Consider the following 20,412-nt stretch of genomic DNA (forward strand, 5'->3'; position numbering starts at 1 on the left):
ATTCTTCACCCATCCATTGCTTTTCATGATAACAATAAATCTAAGTTGTTGAGAAAACAGATTCAGGACTGATACCAACCATGGAGTGAAATAAAAAACACCTCATTATCTGGGCAAAATAGCTCTGCAATTGCTAGGATAGAATAGGAGCAATTACGGCATTGAGAAAGATAAGGGATCGTCCAATGGTAGCTATGTAATTACTCAAGATTGGCAGAACTTAATTATATACTGTGCACAAGAAAGCATCCACAATGGTACAAAACTTCACTCTGGTCTAAACGTTTATTTTTTAAAAAATTCAATCAAAAATACTTGACCCTATAGAATATACTAAAGGTTTATATTATAAAGATTTCTTCTGCAAAATTTAACTGATTGTCCCTCATTTTAAAATGAAAACTCCCACAATAAAATGGAATAATCCCAAACCATTTAAAAACAGCACACCTATGAATGAATCCACTAATTATTGAGGGGTGGTGTATTGGTTGTTATAGGAGGGTGAGGCAGGATTTGTCTAAGAATTGCTTCACAAAGAATAAAACTACTCAAACTCTGAAAAAAATATTGTTCAGATGGACAAAATGTTTAAGTAATTAACTTGTGGTGTTTTGTTTGGAGATGATACGTGTTATGTGGATGATTCAGTCCATAATGTTACACGTACCAATGAACAATTATTTCTGGTGATAACCCCATACTATTACTTCTCTCATTTAACAACTGATGCACACAAGTTTCCTGTCGTCTTACAAAAGAGCCCCCACCACCACCACCACCATCACCACCACCACCTTTACAGACCATTCAATGCTTCACATTTCCTTGGAAAAGCAGCCTATTTTGAGACTCATAGTTGCTATTTTCAGAAATGGTACAAATACTTTTGAAAATCTTTGCAAAATACCGTGAATTCCCACAATAAACTTTACTGTAAAGCATCAAAATGCCTTGACATGCCTTTTCCTTATTTTAGGGCTAGGGAAGTATGTGTACCCCCCCCCCCCACTTAAACCTATGAATGTCATTATTTCTCCCGCCAACATTTGAGTGCAACAGCTGGCACATTTTTCTAAAATAAAATTTTTTAATTTGTGACCAAAATGAATAATATCCAGTTCTAGACATTATTTTAGTTTTATTTTGTGGAAGGTGTCAACAATTCTCAGATGAACCATGGATGCACACAGTCGTTTTTCAGAACTGAAGTTGAACGGAGAGAAGATGTTTAAAGTTCACTACAAGGTGGCATTATCAGAGTGACATTTATGAGACAGTAATGTAGTAAACCATTTGACAGTTTTATGATCTAAATCACATTCAAGAACTGCAATGGATACATTATTCTACAACATCAGTATTACCCATGATGCAACAATCATTATCTCCTACTTAAACATATTTCAACAAATTTAATATAGTAACACTCAAACTCAAAGTTTTTAACAACTTCACACGTCGTCACAAATCTGACTGATTGATTTAAAGACGGGCAGTTGCCCAAAGTCGGATTTTTTGGAGTATGTGAAAATTAATGGGTTTATAGTTTGTGTGTGGGTACTTACGATAAGCACAGCCTGACTCGCCGTTTAGCTGTGACCACCCGTGACAGCATCTGTACGTTGTTTGATAAGTCTCCTGATATACCGTCCTGTAAGTTGTATAGTACGCCGTTCTAGAAAATAATCACAATGATTTATTTAGGGCTATTGTGTTAACTCACCCTGGGGAGGACATTTTATTGTCATCCCAATTGCCTAGCGCCCTGCGTATGTACATGTACCCTCCCCCAGAATAAGAGGTTATTCAAATAAAACAACCATGTCTACATGGTGGAGCTTGGTTTCAATTTTACACAAAGCTCAAGAGATTTTATCAGGGGGGGGGGTGTAATATATCCAGGGGGTAGACCATACAACATATGTGCATGTCAAAATCTAAGCTCAAAATATTTTATCTAAAAGTATTCAGAGACAACTTTATTTTTATTTGTTATTATTAATTTTATTTTTTTAGTAAAAAAATCACTATTTCGATAAGAAATTCATAAAACACCAGAAGTAAATTTTAAGTAAGATTTATCACACAAATTTTTCATAAAAAGTATTCAGTTTGCTGCTAAAAATTGCACAGGTACAAGCGCCATTCTTGACACAGCTGGTACAGTTCGAAATGTTGACTTACACCACTTACGGACTTCTACAGCTAAAATAAAGCAACGACAGAATATGATAAAAATCCGGATTCGGCCATTCACAAACAGCTCGAGATGGCGAGATAAGGTACAAACAAACCACTCCAAAATTTGAAAGTGAGAACAAAATAAATGTTTGCGTTTACCTTCGTTCGTAGCCGACACACCATTCTTGTTGATTGTACCCGCAGTTGTTTTTCCAAACTTTAACCCATTTGGTGAAATCCCGCACGCACGGCTGGCGATGGCCCACCAGTTGAACTTCTTGGTATGGACAAACGTTGCGCCTGCAACGACAATAATATTTAACACTTAAAATCCGCCAAATAATTCGACTTCATAAATAGGCTAAGACTTCACAAACAAAATATAAACGAACACAATACATTTTTAATACGTGAAGACACTTTTGAATTGAGTTGGGCGGTCTCTGGTCGGAGCTGAGCTTCTCACTAGTATGTGTGCCGGCACAGTAGGAAGTCGCCGGGGAAGGTAGCCGTATTGTTAATCGCTTCAACTTTTAGACAACGCTTTACTTGGCCGTTTTTTTTTACTCTGAACATCAGTGCATAGCATGTATTGTAAGGAAAGTTTGTTTAAAAAAAAAAAAAGATACACAGCGAAAGGACTTTAGAGAATACTCACATGCCGGGGTGCAATTCGCCAGTGCGTCCCATTTTAATAAAAAGTATCAAAAGTCCAACAACAAGTAACAGTTTGGATAGAAACGTTTTTCCACTAGGTATAAGATCCATGGTAGTGCTTTCACCCAAACAGTCCTCGAAAGTTCTTCAGTTCCTAGTAATTTCTTCTCACAAAATTGTTTTAGATTCCGTCACGTTTTGGACAACCTCACAGCGAATATAGAATCAGTGTCAATTGTACGTTGCTGGGTAGCCTATAGTAGATAACAGTGAAATCCTTTGCACTGGGTTGAATGATCAAACTATTGGACCCATAGGTTAACAAAATGGTCTCGATTTCTTCAAGCGAGGCGCTGTGCCCGTAATGTGACCGACTACTGTAGCTGTGTATACCGATAAACAAAAATGCGTAGACTTTTAAAAAAGTCAGCTCGTTTTGACTCAGTCAGTCAGTCATTTGACGTCCCCAAACGTCTCTAAACTTCTGAAAAATATCGCCTGCTATAATCTACGTTAACTATTATCGGTGCTGGCAGGATCGAGTGGATAGTAGAGAAATCGGCGACGAGGACTTACGCTCGAAGTTGGGTGAATGTTTTGAACACCTCACTAGTAAGTGCGTACTTTAGAACGAAATAAAACAACTCCGACTGCGCTGAGCTGAATCGTACGCATTCAGGGTCGATCAACAGAGCGCTGACTGCAGGTCAAAATAGTGGTGTGTTTTTTAGATCGAGGCTCTGGTAAGTGTGAGGTTCCGCTCGTTTAGTGGTATCTATTGACAAGTTTATTGGACTACGCTTAATTCTATCGGCGATCTAACCCATGGGCGGGGGGCGGAGCATTCCACAAGACGGCGGCAAGTTTCTGAGTTTCTGAGGGGGCGTCCCATAAAAAATACACGAGCGTCGCCGGTAATACTGATGGGCCATTCATATATTTTTGCAGCTCCTTACGAAAATACAAACTACTGTAAACAGACGTATTTACAAGTTGGGATGGCATGATTGGAATCACTAGTAGGCATTACACCGTGCTATATTACGTTATTGTCGCGGCTTATAAATATTTTTAGCGTGTTTTTATATTATTAGCGAATAGCATCATGATATTTTCTCACGATAATATAATTCTGTATTTTATTTAAAACATTAATATTTATTGCACTTTCGGTTTTAAATATTTAAAGTGAAATTTCGTACACTTCCATTTCCCTTCTTATTAGTATATATTTTGTTTGTTTTCTTTTTAATTTATATATATATTAAAACAAAACAAATAAAATATATGTGCATATATATATAATTGTATGTGATCGCTCACCCGTAAAAATACTAAATCCTGCAACTAACAATCGGGGCCGATATACTCTCAATACTTGGACCAAAAATCCTAGATTCTCAACAAATTAGCAATATGTAGGGATTCAGAATGGAAATTTCACCATACTATTCGCCATATAAAGAACCCATAGAATGTTATTCCATTCGACACAAATCACATCATATATCCAATGTTATTCACCGCGTGAGGGCGCAATCGTAAAATTTATCACTGACGTGATCTCAAAAAAAATAATGTACTTGTTGATTTCTAGTTTCCTGTACTTGTGATGACAAGGAAATGGTGTAATCGTCGCAATCATGACCTATTATCGGGGTATCGGAAACCTGGTATAATTAGAATTCGTTCAACTATTTGTGATATTTGTTTATATTTTTCGACTTCCATCTAGACGACATATTCGAATGTTGTGTTTTTATTGTAACATTGATCGGTGATATCTCATGAGATATATGGATCACCTCGATTGCAATCAGTCAGATTGAGGGAACCACTAAGCGTCATAATATGTATGGCTAGATGAACATCAACGCAACTTACTAGTTTATCGAAATTGTTAATCTCGTCTTTTTAAGATCTCAACTCGAAGATTGAAATATAAACCACTATTATTTCACAGTTTCTTGCATGCATGGCATCCAAAAGCACTACACACATTTCACGAAATCGCTGTGCCATCCCGCTGTTACTTGTTTTCAAGCGTTTTAATTTCGTCTGTAGCGTAAAGCGGCTGAAGTACATGATTTGAATATAGAGTATATTCATTTATTATGTCTAATAAGCAATTGATACATATTCTATGTTGTGATTCAGAGCACACGCGAACATTTCGCAACACCGACTTTTATTGCTATTACATATGATACGTGACGTCACCACTAGGCGTTCAAGTTCTACATTTTATTTCAACGGGGAATTTCACTAATAGGTCACTACTATTTATGATCTCACCGTGAAATCTCAAAATTTGCCCGGCAACTGAAAAAAAAATCATATTTAGTTATAAGATGGACTTGAATTATGGATGATTAATTTTTTTCTGAAATAATGCTTAAATATACATGTTTATGGAAATTGTGTCCAAATTAAGCGTTAGGTAGCATTCTTGACACACAGATAATTATAATTTATCCTACTTAAAGAGGTCGGATTGCCGCCGATAACAGTCTAAAAGCCGAATAGGAAATAAAACACAAACTAATAAATAATTTCAGTGGTGCCCCTTAACTCCATGGCGGTATCTCAAGTGTTGGCTTTTCCTGTGAAATTGTGTATCGAAAGAGAAAACCTTTAGTCGGCGATTACATTTTTTATGACCATATAAGTGGTTTCGTATCTGTAGACGCAGCAAATCAATTAATTAAATCAATCGATAACTTTATAATCAATTATAACGATAATATTGAAAATATTCAAACTGCAGAGTGTAGCATATGTGATAAATCGATCTTCTATAAATAACTGAATGCGACCTGGTTCCTATGTATGTGTATATGTCTTTCAGTATACTCTGTTTATTTTGTCTGTCCGTAATATGGCCTGTAAACATGGAGCTACGCAATGCCACCAAGATCACTCAGTCCATTTCAGTTTCCGGTCTCTTCCTCGCATAGTGGACGCACATAGCTTTAAAAATGTAATAATTGGAGTAATTAACATTCCTATTAATTAACATAGTTGTCTCGTATTGAAAATGTGCAGTCCCCGAGAGCTCGCTATAGTCACATTATTATTGGCGGTGATTATCATTAATTTGGTCTGCGCTCCTTCCTGTTCGACACAATGCAGCCAGGAAACCGTGGTGTTTCAAGTGGCCGACTGACAAATAGTTATATATGAACGTAACGTACCTTATTTTCTGTATTTGGCACTTATGTTTGCATGACATCATTAGTGGCACCCCGATTTATGACATCACGTCAGTCAATGTGTGTAAAGTTTGCATTTTTAGAGCGCGGATTTTTCCGACAGTCTAAACAATGCTGTAGGATAAATCGAAACCGTCTACGTCCAACTTCACCATATTACGATTTCCCACCGAGTACTGAGTTCAGCAGCAGTCAAGGTTGTTGGATGCCTTGATACCCCGGGTAACTGTCAATAATGAGTTTCTTGTAGGAGGAGTAGCATACACCGCTCTGTGGTGCGGTGTTTGTTATAGATATGCTTTCTCGTTCTTAAAGATTGTGTCTGATCAGGCACGTTTATACATAAATCGACCTACCGCTAGTTGCCTTAAATCTACCAACGTGGTACTGAAAACACATTTATATTCACTAGTTTGATATTAGATAGTACATTCACTAGATTTTTTATTCACAATTTCACAAAGCAATGAGTTATATTGGTATTATTGTTTCAGATATAATTTATCAGCGAAAAAGCGGAAATAAAATTCAGAAAATTATTAATGCATTTACAGTACATCACTAATTTTATGCACCCGTAATCGTATATAGGACGGAATATTGGATGTGAGTAGAACAACAATCCCACGATATTTCCCGTGTTTTAAGTCAAAATGATATCACAATTGTCAAGTTGAGTCACTTTGTTGACTGGTGGAGAAAAGTCTTCAAGATCAATATAATATTGTATAAATAAGATTGCATACTGAATATTAGTGACTTCTGAAAGCAAATACTACAATGTCATGGCCCCTGATTATCTTTGTTTTTTACACTTACTTTGTTTATTAAAATGAAAATTTCATTTAAGCAGATCACAAAATTGTTTTACTTCTTGAAGTTTTTTTCAAGATCATTACTATACTGTATGATTTATTTGTTGCGTCATTGACGCGCCAGAGAATGAGCATAATTAGTTGTGTCTTTGACCACCAGGGAATGAGCATAAATACTTGCGTCATTGACGCGCCAGGGAATGGGCATAATTACTTGCGTCATTGACGCGCCAGGGAATGGGTATAATTAGTAGCACCGTTAATGTTAAAGGGAATGAGGATAATTAGTTGCGTCATTGATGTGCCAGGGAATGAGCATAGTTAGTTGCGTCATAAAAAATCTCTGCGCGTCAGTCACGCGCGTATCTTTTTAAAGAGAGAATATTGTTTACGTCAATGACTGGGATATGTCACTAATATGTGCAGCCAACTTCAAAACGTCACAGGAGTCGAGAATAAAATGCGAACATACCCTCGTAACCTAAACTGGCAAAGTATGTCATGATGGGTCACCCACCATGGAGAGTACACAGCCCGGGCCACGTGGCCCAAAACTGTATGCCCAACCTTTGAATTTAGTTTAGGTACGTTTTGTGTAATGTAAAGTAACTACACTTTTCACTTAATAGTGACAAGAAATACTCTAAACAACGGTCACCTGAAAATGTTGAAACCAAGTGATGGACGCGATAAAAGAATGAGGCGCGCGGTACGACGTTTTTGATATTTTTTCCAAAGAACTTATACTTCGAAACGCGTGCGTCCAGGCATAAATAAATAAATATTTACCCATATTGTGCTATAATAACGCGTTTTTTCTTCAAAGGTTGTGAATCCGACCTGAAGTCGAGTACGGACTGAATTTGCAGCCATATTCACAGTACAACTTGAATAAGATTGTTCTACTATGCTATGATCGGAAGAATACACCTGTATGTTAATGTATACCTTGCGCAATATTCAGTTGTCGTTTTTTTTTTTTTACGAAAATTAAACAAAATGTGAAATAGATAAATGTTGTAAAATACAACAATAGACAATGAATGTTCCCACGATAGCTTCTTCTTCAGTTTAAAGGCCCGTGTTTCGTAATGTGAGGCACGGAAGTACCTTCCACCACAACCATGTGTAACGTGGCCAAATCATAGTACAAATCCGGGAATGACATGAACGTAAACCGCATTTAACTGTCAAGCCCGGATATTGTGAGCGAAGTGATTGTTATCTTGACACCAAAAATCCCTCGATATACTATTGCTTTAAAGATTTCATTTCCTATACCAACGTTAACTTTTTTAAACTCGGATCTCGCAGAAAGCACCATGATTTTACCAACTCCGTATTGAAATTTAGCAATAATCTGTCGATGGCCCACAACCGTGTATGATGTGCAATTCAAAGATTTCTGGATTATAATCTCTGACTGTAAATGAAAGTTTGTCTAATAGTCTAACTATATTACACAGTGCATGTACACAGCAGAGTTAATGTGGTATCGTATTGAACACCATAAAGTTGACTTTTCTTACAACTGCGGGCCGACGTACACACACTGCGTATTAAAATTGCCGTAACTTGTCATGTTAATGGAAAGCGTTAACGCATGTTTATTTAACCTTTTCGTTAAGTGTTGCTTAATTATTTTAAGTAGTGTTTCAGTTTTACGGCATGTACGTACACGAGGAAGTTTTGAAATAAAACGGCACGTACTTGTGTGTGTTCTCTATAAACAGGAACCCGTGAAGTGTAAGAGTCTGTTACCGTATTTGGCCTCCAACATTTTAACGGTTGTAGTTCCAAAAGCGGGTGGCATTATGATCACACTTTAAGGTTTTATCATGACGTCATTTAGCGGGTGCGTAATTGTGTTTTTGAACAAATTTCACAATAATATTTCCGGGAAATTGTTCGTTTTTATTATTACATGTTACAGTGATAAAATGCCACTTTCTATAAGTTAGTTCAAAGTTGGCACAGATAAATGGCTGCATACAGTGTTCTGTGGTTGGGTCAGGGTCGGGGTGTGTGCTACGTATGTCTTTTGAAAATACAACTGTACAACATATTTTGTTAGCTAACAATTTCAAATTATCAAATTTAGCTAATCTTTAATTTTGCTAATTGAAGATGTAGCTAATTTGAAAGAAAGCACATTCTCAAAATGAGATTGTTGGCACTTCATTAGCTAATCTGTTCATGTTAATTTGTGCACCATTTTGTAAAATGGCATGTAGCTATCTAAAATGAAACAGTATATTACAGTTTATTTACTCGCAAGTTCTAATACTCATTTGCCCAGAGCATAATGTCTGGTAGTTTTAGTTTTAGGCAAAGTCAATAAAAAATACCTATTTCTATAATAAGCTGACATACCCAGTATGAATCACCATCCCTCAACACGGACGGTGTATAAATATAGCAACACGTGATTTTATATTGTATTAACTCATTAAAAAGCGTGGTTTAATTTTAAAAATAGCCATCCTACCATTGGTAAAAACGTGGCACCTATCCAGCACATCGAAACCACCAACAATTGTTGTTGACGCCACTTTCCTGATACATATTAGTCACAGTACATAACCCAAACTATGAAAGAAACTAAATGTTTGTACAAGGGGTGTAGTTGTTGTTTTTTTGCGACATTTTATATAAGGGTATCATTTTTCGTGTTTGTTTTGGCTGTTTTAAAATAGACATGGCTTCGCGCCAGCGCTTAAGAAATACCCTTATGTAACTTTCACGGGATGACATTCGTATTTATAACTGATGCAACTCTGTTGTCACCATGAATGACAGAGTGAAGCAGTTTGTGTTTGTGATTGTCGTCGTCCGTCAACTTATTCTGCAAACCACAATTAATAGTCATTTTTAATGTGCTGTATATGTATTTAGAGTGGATTTCTTAAAGGTGACTAAAATGTTTTATTTCTGTAGTGTTTATTTCATTATAAAATAAATGTTAAATTTCCTGATCATCTTGAATTTAGCCGAATTGCTATGCAAGCTCTATCATTTTTTTCACTGGAATGTAGTGAATTTACTCTTGGATAGGTCGAATAAAACTGAAGATCGACATGACAGAGAGCGGGGACAGAACAAATGATTGTTGTGTCTCTATGAAAAGAAAGTCACACCACCCCATTACGTGTTCGATTGTACCACTTGGAGGCGAAACGGACAATATACTTACACAGGCACTGACAGACTCTAAGTACACCAATAATCCAATTATGCAGCACATGTGTTGAAATAAGTAGATACGGCGAAAGATAAACATATTTACGCTTCCCGTGACAGAAAGAAAACACAAATTATTCTGAAGGCGACAAGCGAGTTTAAGTACTATTATTGAAACGTTCCGCTGGCGTCAGACTTGGGACACCCACGGCATGGGTAGCACGGTACAAGTACTTGTGGTAGACACTCGGTCCACTCAGCTGACACGAACCACATCGAAACCAAACAGCTATTTGTAAGAATGTAGACTCGAGATGCTTATATGTGGTTCAGCGATTACATACAATGGAATACTGTCAATCCACAGTGTAAATTAAGTGCGATTCTATGTTGTTGGAGCAAGTTATCCATTTGCAAAACGACTCAACGATCATATCTCAATCGAACATTGTTAAAAGAGTTTGACAAGAAATACAACTTTAATTGACAGGAAATTAAACTATATTTGCCATTTCGACACGAGGTTCTCTTCAAAATTATCCAAGGGTTTCTTGCCTGTAAGTAGTTGACCATTAGAGACTCGCGGGTAGACTTTTTAAAAAAATAGCAGAGAAATTAAAACATAAAACCCTCACACAATTAAAATAGGAGGAGAAAACACCGTTAAAGTAACTTCATTCAGGAAAGCAACCTAGCGCAAAATTCGAAACGAAAAAGTAGTGTTTTTGTACCATCACATTACCCCCCCCCCATTTCAAGAATTTCTGCTTTCCGTATTTCAATTTCACAAGACCTGTTAATCTTGTATAAACACATTGTTATAGTGAGCGACGTCGAAACACAAATGTTCCCAGTTCTCTCGGATCTACTCTAAACCAATCAGTAGTTCTACTTCTATTTCGTCACGATAGCTTAAGCAATCCGTGGCCTTTCCAATCCATGACCTTACCAATCTGTTGCCTTTACAATCCAAGGCCCTACCACTGGTTCCGTCTGCTCTATAAATCCGTGGCCCTCCTAACTCATCTACCCCAACCTTTCCAAAACGTGGACCTATTTTACCTAGTTCCACGACCCTGTCATAATCTAAACCTGATCAGACTTTATCCTATCAAATGTCATGGATTGGTATTTTTAGCAGGTATGTTCTATAATACCTGTTGAATGCATAGAATCGGTTTGTTTTTTTGTTCGTCAGTACAAGGGACGTGATGTTTAGGTACCCACGGCAGATTCTTGTTCACCATCAATACTTTAAGTTGTTGACTTTTTACATATCGCTTACATTACTTGCGTTTACGACACTGCAGCTTAACAATGATAGTGTAAACAGTATAGAAAAAACACACACCTTTTCATGATAATACGAATCAAAATCAATATGACCTGATTATACATTGCACTTTAATATCATCATGATCACCATCAGCTGACAAGCTGCTGGAAGAGTATAGTTCTTTTGCTTGTGTGTGTTTAGGAATATGTCTGAGACCGCATCTTCCACATCCTCTCGATCCTCCTCCACTACTCTTCCTACTACTCTCCTTCCACTTCCTTCTCATCTTCTGCATCTCTATTGTCAACCCCTCCTTCTCAACAACAATATTGTGTAACAGCTGACGTCATCTCTGTCGTCCACAGAAAATGCCGTTTACGAAATATTCAGTATAGATTTTTACTAATTTCCCCCCAAAAGGGATCAACGTCACTGTGACAGAGAAGTACGTGAGTAAAAGTTAACTAATATCCTGTTACAACACTGTAGTATTATTTAGTGCTAACCATTATGTTATACACAGGGTCCGTACAATATAGTATATCTGTCTGGACATGGTCATTTGGCAATTGTGGTTTTAAATGGCTCATTTAGATCATTCAACATCATTGACCTTGTCCGAAGAGTTCACTGTTTCGCCACCATGAAGTGGAGTTGTTTACCAAAAACACTCTCAATTATTGTCCACCGTACACAAACACTTATCTCGTGTTTTCAATTTTGACAGCTCAATTCAGAATCTGCAAAAACAGTGGATTACGACCCAACTACTAATACAGGTTTGCCATTTGTCTCATTTTACGCTGAGTGCATGTGTGAAGATTGTCGATGTGATGGGATAGCCATGACACATATGTACCCTGTCTCCGATCGTTATTAGTTTATGCTATTGGCAGTCCAATCTGGCACTCGTGAAGTGAAATACAATGGCTTCCTTTAAAAGTAAGGAACCTTAGATTTTCAAATTTGAATTTGAGTACAAATAGAGCAGGGAAACATAAACACGAAAACCAACAGCTTAGCAAAGGGCTTAGTCTCGATAACCAACACGTAATGGTCACCGAATGGTGTTTCGTCGCATGTGCTTCCATGACTATTAAAGAAACCTCCTCCAAAATTTGATCGTTAAATTAAAATGGCTAGCACTTTGTATCAATGCCGACTTTTAAGTTTAGATCGTTTAAAACATAGCAAATTATTGATGACGACACTGGAAGCGTTGCCATGGTTATTAATGGGTTTGTATAAATACACAATTACAGTTGCTATACAATATTGGTAGACATCGCTTGGAGGCGAGTTCTTGGTCTACTTGTTGGGTGTAACCACGTCATGAATCGGACTTTATCTTATAACACGGTATGCCTCACTTCGGGCCACGGCTTTGGCTTAGATGTACATATCAAGAATTCAAAACAACTCAATTGTCACATTCTTTCGTAAAACGAAACGCCAACTTCTGTTCTCCATCTGTGCATTTTATATAACAATGCGGATCTGAAGAAGTATACTGAGTTTGATATGTGATTATAAAAAAAAATAATACACAATGCTACTCCGTATTTCTGTGAAAGTAACTTTGGAAATTGCGTAAGATACAGTGTATTGTAACAGTACTAAGGCAATAATTGTAACATGAGTATAATTTCAATGTTTTGTTTACTCCGTTTTTGCTAGTTATGCATCGAGTGTTTTTGTTTTTTTGTAATTTAGCAGATTTCACGTATCAGCAAAAATAAAACCCAACGAATAAATAATGCATTTACAGTAACATATATGTTGAACACAAAATCTTTATTTTTGCATAGAAAAGTCGTATTGACTTGTGTGTATATAATGTAAATACTTCTAAGGGACTCACATATTTTGCATAGAAAAGTCGTATTGACTTGTGTGTATATAACGTAAATACTTGTAAGGGACTCACATATTTTTGCATAGAAAAGTCGTATTGACTTGTGTGTGTATATAACGTAAATACTTCTAAGGGACTCACATATTTTTGCATAGAAAAGTCGTATTGACTTGTGTGTATATAACGTAAATACTTGTAAGGGACTCACATATTTTTGCATAGAAAAGTCGTATTGACTTGTGTGTATATAATGTAAATACTTCTAAGGGACTCACATATTTTTGCATAGAAAAGTCGTATTGACTTGTGTGTGTATATAACGTAAATACTTGTAAGGGACTCACATATTTTTGCATAGAAAAGTCGTATTGACTTGTGTGTATATAACGTAAATACTTCTAAGGGACTCACATATTTTTGCATAGAAAAGTCGTATTGACTTGTGTGTATATAACGTAAATACTTCTAAGGGACTCACATATTTTTGCATAGAAAAGTCGTATTGACTTGTGTGTGTATATAACGTAAATACTTCTAAGGGACTCACATATTTTTGCATAGAAAAGTCGTATTGACTTGTGTGTATATAACGTAAATACTTCTAAGGGACTCACATATTTTTGCATAGAAAAGTCGTATTGACTTGTGTGTATATAACGTAAATACTTCTAAGGGACTCACATATTTTTGCATAGAAAAGTCGTATTGACTTGTGTGTGTATATAACGTAAATACTTCTAAGGGACTCACATATTTTTGCATAGAAAAGTCGTATTGACTTGTGTGTATATAACGTAAATACTTCTAAGGGGCTCACATTTTAAATCATGGGTGGTGGGTCGAAGATTTGTTAAAAAAAAACTAATTGCAAACTAGACACCGGGATGGAGAAAAATGACTGGAATGTGTTACAGGGAAAACATTTTTGCACTTACAAGAAAATACGAATGTTCAGAAAATACATCGTGAAAAGGAAATTGCACCGTGACTGGTCTTCCAGCCACCTCCATGGTTTCAACTGTTTAACCTCTAAGAAACATTAACAGCGTGGGATCCGGACCGCAATCATATTGCTGAGCTTTCATATTATGAAATAGGACAATTGTCTAAAGTTGATCACTGCTTACTAATTGAAATTATTCAAATTCTCCAAATTATTGAACCTTTATAATATCTCACATATCGATCTTAAACTCGCACGGTTTTGTATCCATTCAATGTTTAACTCTACTCGTGTGTGTTTTAAGACAAGGCAGTTCCTTGCGAGAGCGCCATCAATACTGCCGATTTCAGCCATGATAGACGGCGTGATCACGAAGAGCAGATTGCACGTTGCAACACTGGTATCTCAAATATGAGCGGCAATAAAAACACTTTATACACGTTGGCCCGATCGTTGTCGTTGCATGCGAATGGTATTTGAAATCATTTATCATTTAAAACTATAGGAGGGGTTGATGGTATTTGAAATCATTTATCATTTAAAACTATAGGAGGGGTTGATGGTAGACGAAGTACGTACTCCTTCACATTCACTTAGTTTTGAAGAAGTATTCTAGATGTTGTTACATTTTTTTTGGTATTCTTATCATTTTTTTTAATGATTATATATTTTTTTCACAACTTCCTCTTTGCAGATTTTTCATGAATACAAATCTACCACCCCCAAATTGTTAATGGTTATTCTCTTAAATTAAAAGTAATCAGTGAATATGCAGTTTAATACCAAAAACGTACGCAAAGACTACAAATGGTTCCAATTTGTATGAATGAATGATTGAGTGTGAAAACATTGGTCGATTTGATTAAGTGGGCACTTGGGGTAGTATTTTGTGGCAATGGTTTCCATAAACTCTCCTGCACTCAGTATATGCAGAATTTGTGAACATAAGATATACAATTGACTGCTGTATTAGGTTGAAACTTAATCTGGAGAACCATTTATTAGAAATAAACTTCCAGGAATTACTGACATAAAACGAGAACGCTTTGTTTCCGATAATACTTTGCACACAATCTACTACAGTGAATTTCATGAAAGTAAGAACATCTTTTTACGGAAATTAATAAAATATTATAAAATATTCACACTTGAAAACCCTCACGTTTTATACAAATCCAAATTTGTTTTTGGTTTCAGAGACCATTTGGTGACGTCAATTATCCAGATTCCTTCCATTATTGTCCAATTTCTGTAGGTGAAGTTCAAGTTATGACACGAACAGGAATCTATTGAATAATACCTTGTATACAGATAGTTTGAACTTGAACCAGGTTTAATTATATTACGTACAAAATAGGTAAAGTAGCAATACATCTATTGATACAGATAAGCGACGTGTAGTTAACACAACTTGATGAACACTAGTATCACGTGACAAAATAATTGGAATTGATTGGATTCCAATCAAGATGAACAAATGCCAACTTTTAACTTTAAAGAATTTGTAAACATTGACCATAAAATACATTTTATTTTCACACACCATACATGTATAACACACGTATAATTAGAATGAAACGATTTCAGGCTTCGCTAGCCACATCAGAAACTCTCACGATTCCTGGGAAGCAATTCGTCATTACTATGTCAAGATATGTTAGCAACGATCAAATGTGAAGTAAAAAAGTGGATTGTTTGTTTTTCACTCCTGATGAGATATTCTGTTGTATACCCGCTAAGCAACGTAGTCGACACAGGATTCTGTCACTGAATGATCGTCTCCATGACTTCAGTATATTACCATGGAAACACGTTTGCGGAGACTGAAGTATAGGTAAGACTGTTCACAATGCTAGATCAGAGAGCTTCACTAATACATTATTAGCGCCTGATACGTGTCCAAAACATTGATCTCAGAAATAAACATGCAGATTACACTCAAACTTGGCATGGACATCACGTATGGTTGGTGCCTGTAACAGTTGTTTCATTTCAGACGTCTTTTAACTTATCGCCTGAGGGCGCACGCACATGTACCCACACGGACACGGAGAAAAAACTATACAAAGAAGATAATTTTGACATTAGCAGATTTATTCAGTTTTGAAAATGTTACAACGCAACACCTCAAATATACGCTTATCAACCCAATCACTTCAACAATTTGATGAATTGATTGATATACATTAATATTCAGTAGTGCCATTTGTGAAAATGTGTATCAGGTATTTGTCACATTGTTTTATTTGATTTTCAAAATGAGAAGAAATATCACACAGGATTGTGTAGTAAACATTACAATATCATCTCACATCCCGATGTAAAAATATTCAAACATGTACCAGGTCAAGAAAACATTTTTATCATATTCCAACCACTATCTCATTAGCATATTCAAATAAAACATCTGCTCAGTTACCTTCATTAGCATATTCAAATCATACACCGAGCCAAGTAACATTTTGAATATTCAAATCAAACATCTTGTTAAGCAACCTCATTAGCATATTCAAATCATATACCTGACCAACTAACCTTATTAGGATATTCAAATCAAATATCTGGTCAAGTAATCTAATTAGCATATTCAAATCCTATACTTGGCCAAGTAACTTTATTAGGATATTCAAATCAAACATCTTGTTAAATAACCTCATTAGCATATTCAAATCCATATGTGGCCAAGTAAATTTATTAGGATATTCAAACCAAACACCTGGTCAACCTCATTCTCATATTCAGATAAAAATACTTTTAAAGCAATATATTTTTAGCATATTCAAATTAAACACCCATACCTGGTCACCAAATTAGCAAATTAAGATCAAACATCCAAGCTATATCTCATTAGCATGGCACATCCAGGCATGTAACTTCAGGTCAAATAACCTCATTAGCATATTTTAATAGCACACCCAGGCATGTAACCTCAGGCCAAATAACCTCATTAGCATATTTTAATGGCACACCCAGGCATGTAACTTCAGGCCAAATAACCTCATTAGCATATTCTAATGGCACACCCAGGCATGTAACTTTAGACCAAATAACCTCATTAGCATATTTTAATGGCACACCCAGGCATGTAACTTTAGGCCAAATAACCTCATTAGCATATTCTAATGGCACACCCAGGCATGTAACTTTAGACCAAATAACCTCATTAGCATATTTTAATGGCACACCCAGGCATGTAACTTTAGGCCAAATAACCTCATTAGCATATTCTAATGGCACACCCAGTCATGTAACTTTAGACCAAATAACCTCATTAGCATATTTTAATGGCACACCCAGGTATGTAACTTTAGGCCAAATAACCTCATTAGCATATTCAGGTCTATCAAAATCATAGCATATTCAAATCAAACACCTTGGAAAGAAATCTCATTAAATTACAAACTTTTGATTTGTCTAATAATATAACTAGATTATTTAAATTTAAGGCCAGTTCAAACAAGATTATTAGCATATTCAAATTATAACAACTCATTGGTGTATTAAAATTTCCTTTGCAGCCACCTCAAGTAATCTTATTAACATATTCAAATTATAGCAACTCATTGGTGTATTAAAATTTCCTTTGCAGCCACCTCAAGTAATCTTATTTACATATGCAAATTAGTAGTTTGTTAGCCTTTCAGAAAAAAATTAGCTTTTTATGGTAATTGTATTTAAAAAAAAAAAAATTCATAGTTTGTTGATTGCAGTCCAATCACGTAAGGAATTATTGTAAAAGAACAGCTTGTGTGGAGTCTGTGTGTTCACATATTTAAATTTTGAATTTGAAAAGATATTTGATTGGTTCACGTGAAATTTCAAAACTTTATAGTAAGCTGTTGAATTTTCATCGCAAGGAATCGTGATTTTATTTTATTTCATTCAACAAATTTTTTTGAAAGTTGCTGACATTGCATCTTGTATGACCCCCCCCCCCCAAGTTCAGCGACCATAATTGTTATCACCAATGGAACATAATCTGTACCCCAATGGACATGACCAGTAAACGAAACAGCCAAAAGAAAACAATAGAAGATCCATAGATAACAAGTGATCAATGGACAGGACAGTAAATATAACAGCCGCAAATATAAATATAGCGCAACATTTTTTTTTAACATTTCCGCACATAGCATTGTGTCTTGGTGTGACATCTCACACGTCATTATAATTTCATATCAAATCATTTCTTTTTAATAAAATATGATAATAATTCTGAAAGCAAAAATATGCTCAAAATCATTGCAAATGCTTGCACGTATAAAAATATAATAGTATATACAAATATTATAAAGTACATTATTTTACATTGTCAAATCAAAGCAAGCCAATCACGGCAAAGAAAACTAACTGCAATAATTAATTAAATGTGACAAAAATAAACCAGTCTATGATCCAGTACAATCAGAGCTTCTCTACCATTACTATTCCATTTGTTTTTTCTCTAAGAACTTTTTTATGTTTACAAAAAAACAATTATCCACCTGATAAATAACTCATTGTGTGTACAAATTTTCTTCTGATTCTTTTTTTCAAATGAATATTATTACTATTGTTGACCATATATGGTAATTTCATCCTGATCATGTGATAATTATGAAAATTCATTGCCCATATTTGGTAATCACATGATCATGTGAACACTATAAAAATTCACTGCCTATATTTGGTAATCAATGTATTTTTTCTAACTACATGTATATATTCTGCTATGCTGCATGCAAAGTTTCAAGATATGATTTTTGCAGACCTCAGACTTTTGGTCCAAAATGTTACATTTTAAATTCACATTAATTGAAATTTCTTCACAGTTTGTGCAAATTGAGTTTATTTTTATTTATTTTTAAAAAAAAATGATAACACCACAAACCACGTTTTATATCAACAACTGTTACTACGCCAAGCGTTAATAGATTCACAGGAAGCATATCAAGATGTTGCAAGTTTACAAAGACAATACCGGGAACCGACACAAGAAACAAAGTACTTTTTTCTTTCACAAGAATGATTATGACACTATATCATATAACACAACACCAACACAGTATGATTATTTATTTTAATGGGACACCCTTATATGGTCTGAAACCAACATCTGTTGAAGAAAAACTAATGTGAATTGGATTTCTAATAAATCACCGAAAAAGTCACAAAAAAGTATCGTAGTTGGATTTAAAATGTTTTTATCAACAGCAATACTATTGTAATATAAATCAATATAAAATATTTTCTATAGTTTTATTTTCAGAAAGATTTGTTATGTCTGTCTCTAAACAACAGATCCTTTTTTTTTTTGCTGGAATTTGTTAAATATTTTTCCTTCCAATTTTTGTACTGGTTTTGTACTAAATTAATGAAAACGCGATAACAGCCTTTTACAGAGTTCAAGAGATCATTCCTAAAACTGTATTGGCTTTTGAGACCATTATGTGGAATGTTTGGTGGATTCACTTTGCATGAATTGTGGGAAATATTTTATGATCAGAGAAACACACTAAATCAGAACAAGGGCGAATCCACACAAATTATTATTATTACCCACAATCCCCTTATATTCAGACAATCAAGTCATTTCAGATAATTGTCTTAAGATTACTCAAGACAAGCAAGAGATTTGATCCAATTCCGTGACAGAATGTTGGTTTCAGACTTTCTAGAATGTTTTCAGGGTTTAGCAAAAGTTTAAACGACACTGACATCATTAACATAAACCATTCAGACGACATCGACGCTGTACAGTACAGACTAACGATAAGCACCTGACATAATTTGATAGACCAATTGACAAGTTAAGGATGCCCTTTTATTAATACATGTTATATGATTGCAAGAGGATCAATTCATGTACTGTCCAATACTTTAGTTTAGCCAGAATTAATTTTTGCTGATTTGTGATGAGTTGGAAGAAAAATATAAGAAAAAAGGGATATTTGCAGACTTGCTTGCAGTCTGTTGCGATTCCGAAAAAAATCTTGAAAATAAATATAAATTGCATAAACGAGGAGTGAAAGTCATGTGACTGCGAAATCCCAACAGACTTGCCATCAGTGTGAGCGCCCTTACATTACCGACCAGATCTGTTCCGTTTACGCAATTTATATTTATTTTTCAAAATTTTTTCATCAGAATCGCAACAGACTGCAAGCAAGTCTAGGATAATTGCTGAAAAATAAATTCCAAGTGAAAATATTAGAGCACCCTCAACCTTTCAATTAGGTTTATAGCTCATATATAAAGAAACATGAATCTCCATGGCCTATGTTAATTTCACATCAATTTTACAAATAAAT

General features: G+C 35.3%; 1 protein-coding gene across 1 annotated transcript in view; it reads right to left on the reverse strand.

Annotated features, from left to right (window-relative positions):
- Positions 1–3,575, reverse strand: part of LOC100370489 (uncharacterized) — a 117,124-nt gene extending 113,549 nt beyond the window's left edge. Inside the window, exons 1-3 of the mRNA XM_085508631.1 lie at positions 2,843–3,575; positions 2,344–2,484; positions 1,569–1,678 (exon numbers count right to left, since the gene is read on the reverse strand). Of these exons, the coding sequence (XP_085364757.1) occupies positions 1,569–1,678; positions 2,344–2,484; positions 2,843–2,952 (361 nt within the window). The 5' untranslated portion in view covers positions 2,953–3,575. The remainder of the gene's footprint in view (positions 1–1,568; positions 1,679–2,343; positions 2,485–2,842) is intronic.
- Positions 3,576–20,412: the final 16,837 nt, after the last annotated feature.

This window comes from Saccoglossus kowalevskii, chromosome 15, assembly GCF_978046115.1.
Source record: "Saccoglossus kowalevskii chromosome 15, keSacKowa6.1, whole genome shotgun sequence".
Classification (NCBI taxonomy): domain Eukaryota; kingdom Metazoa; phylum Hemichordata; class Enteropneusta; family Harrimaniidae; genus Saccoglossus; species Saccoglossus kowalevskii.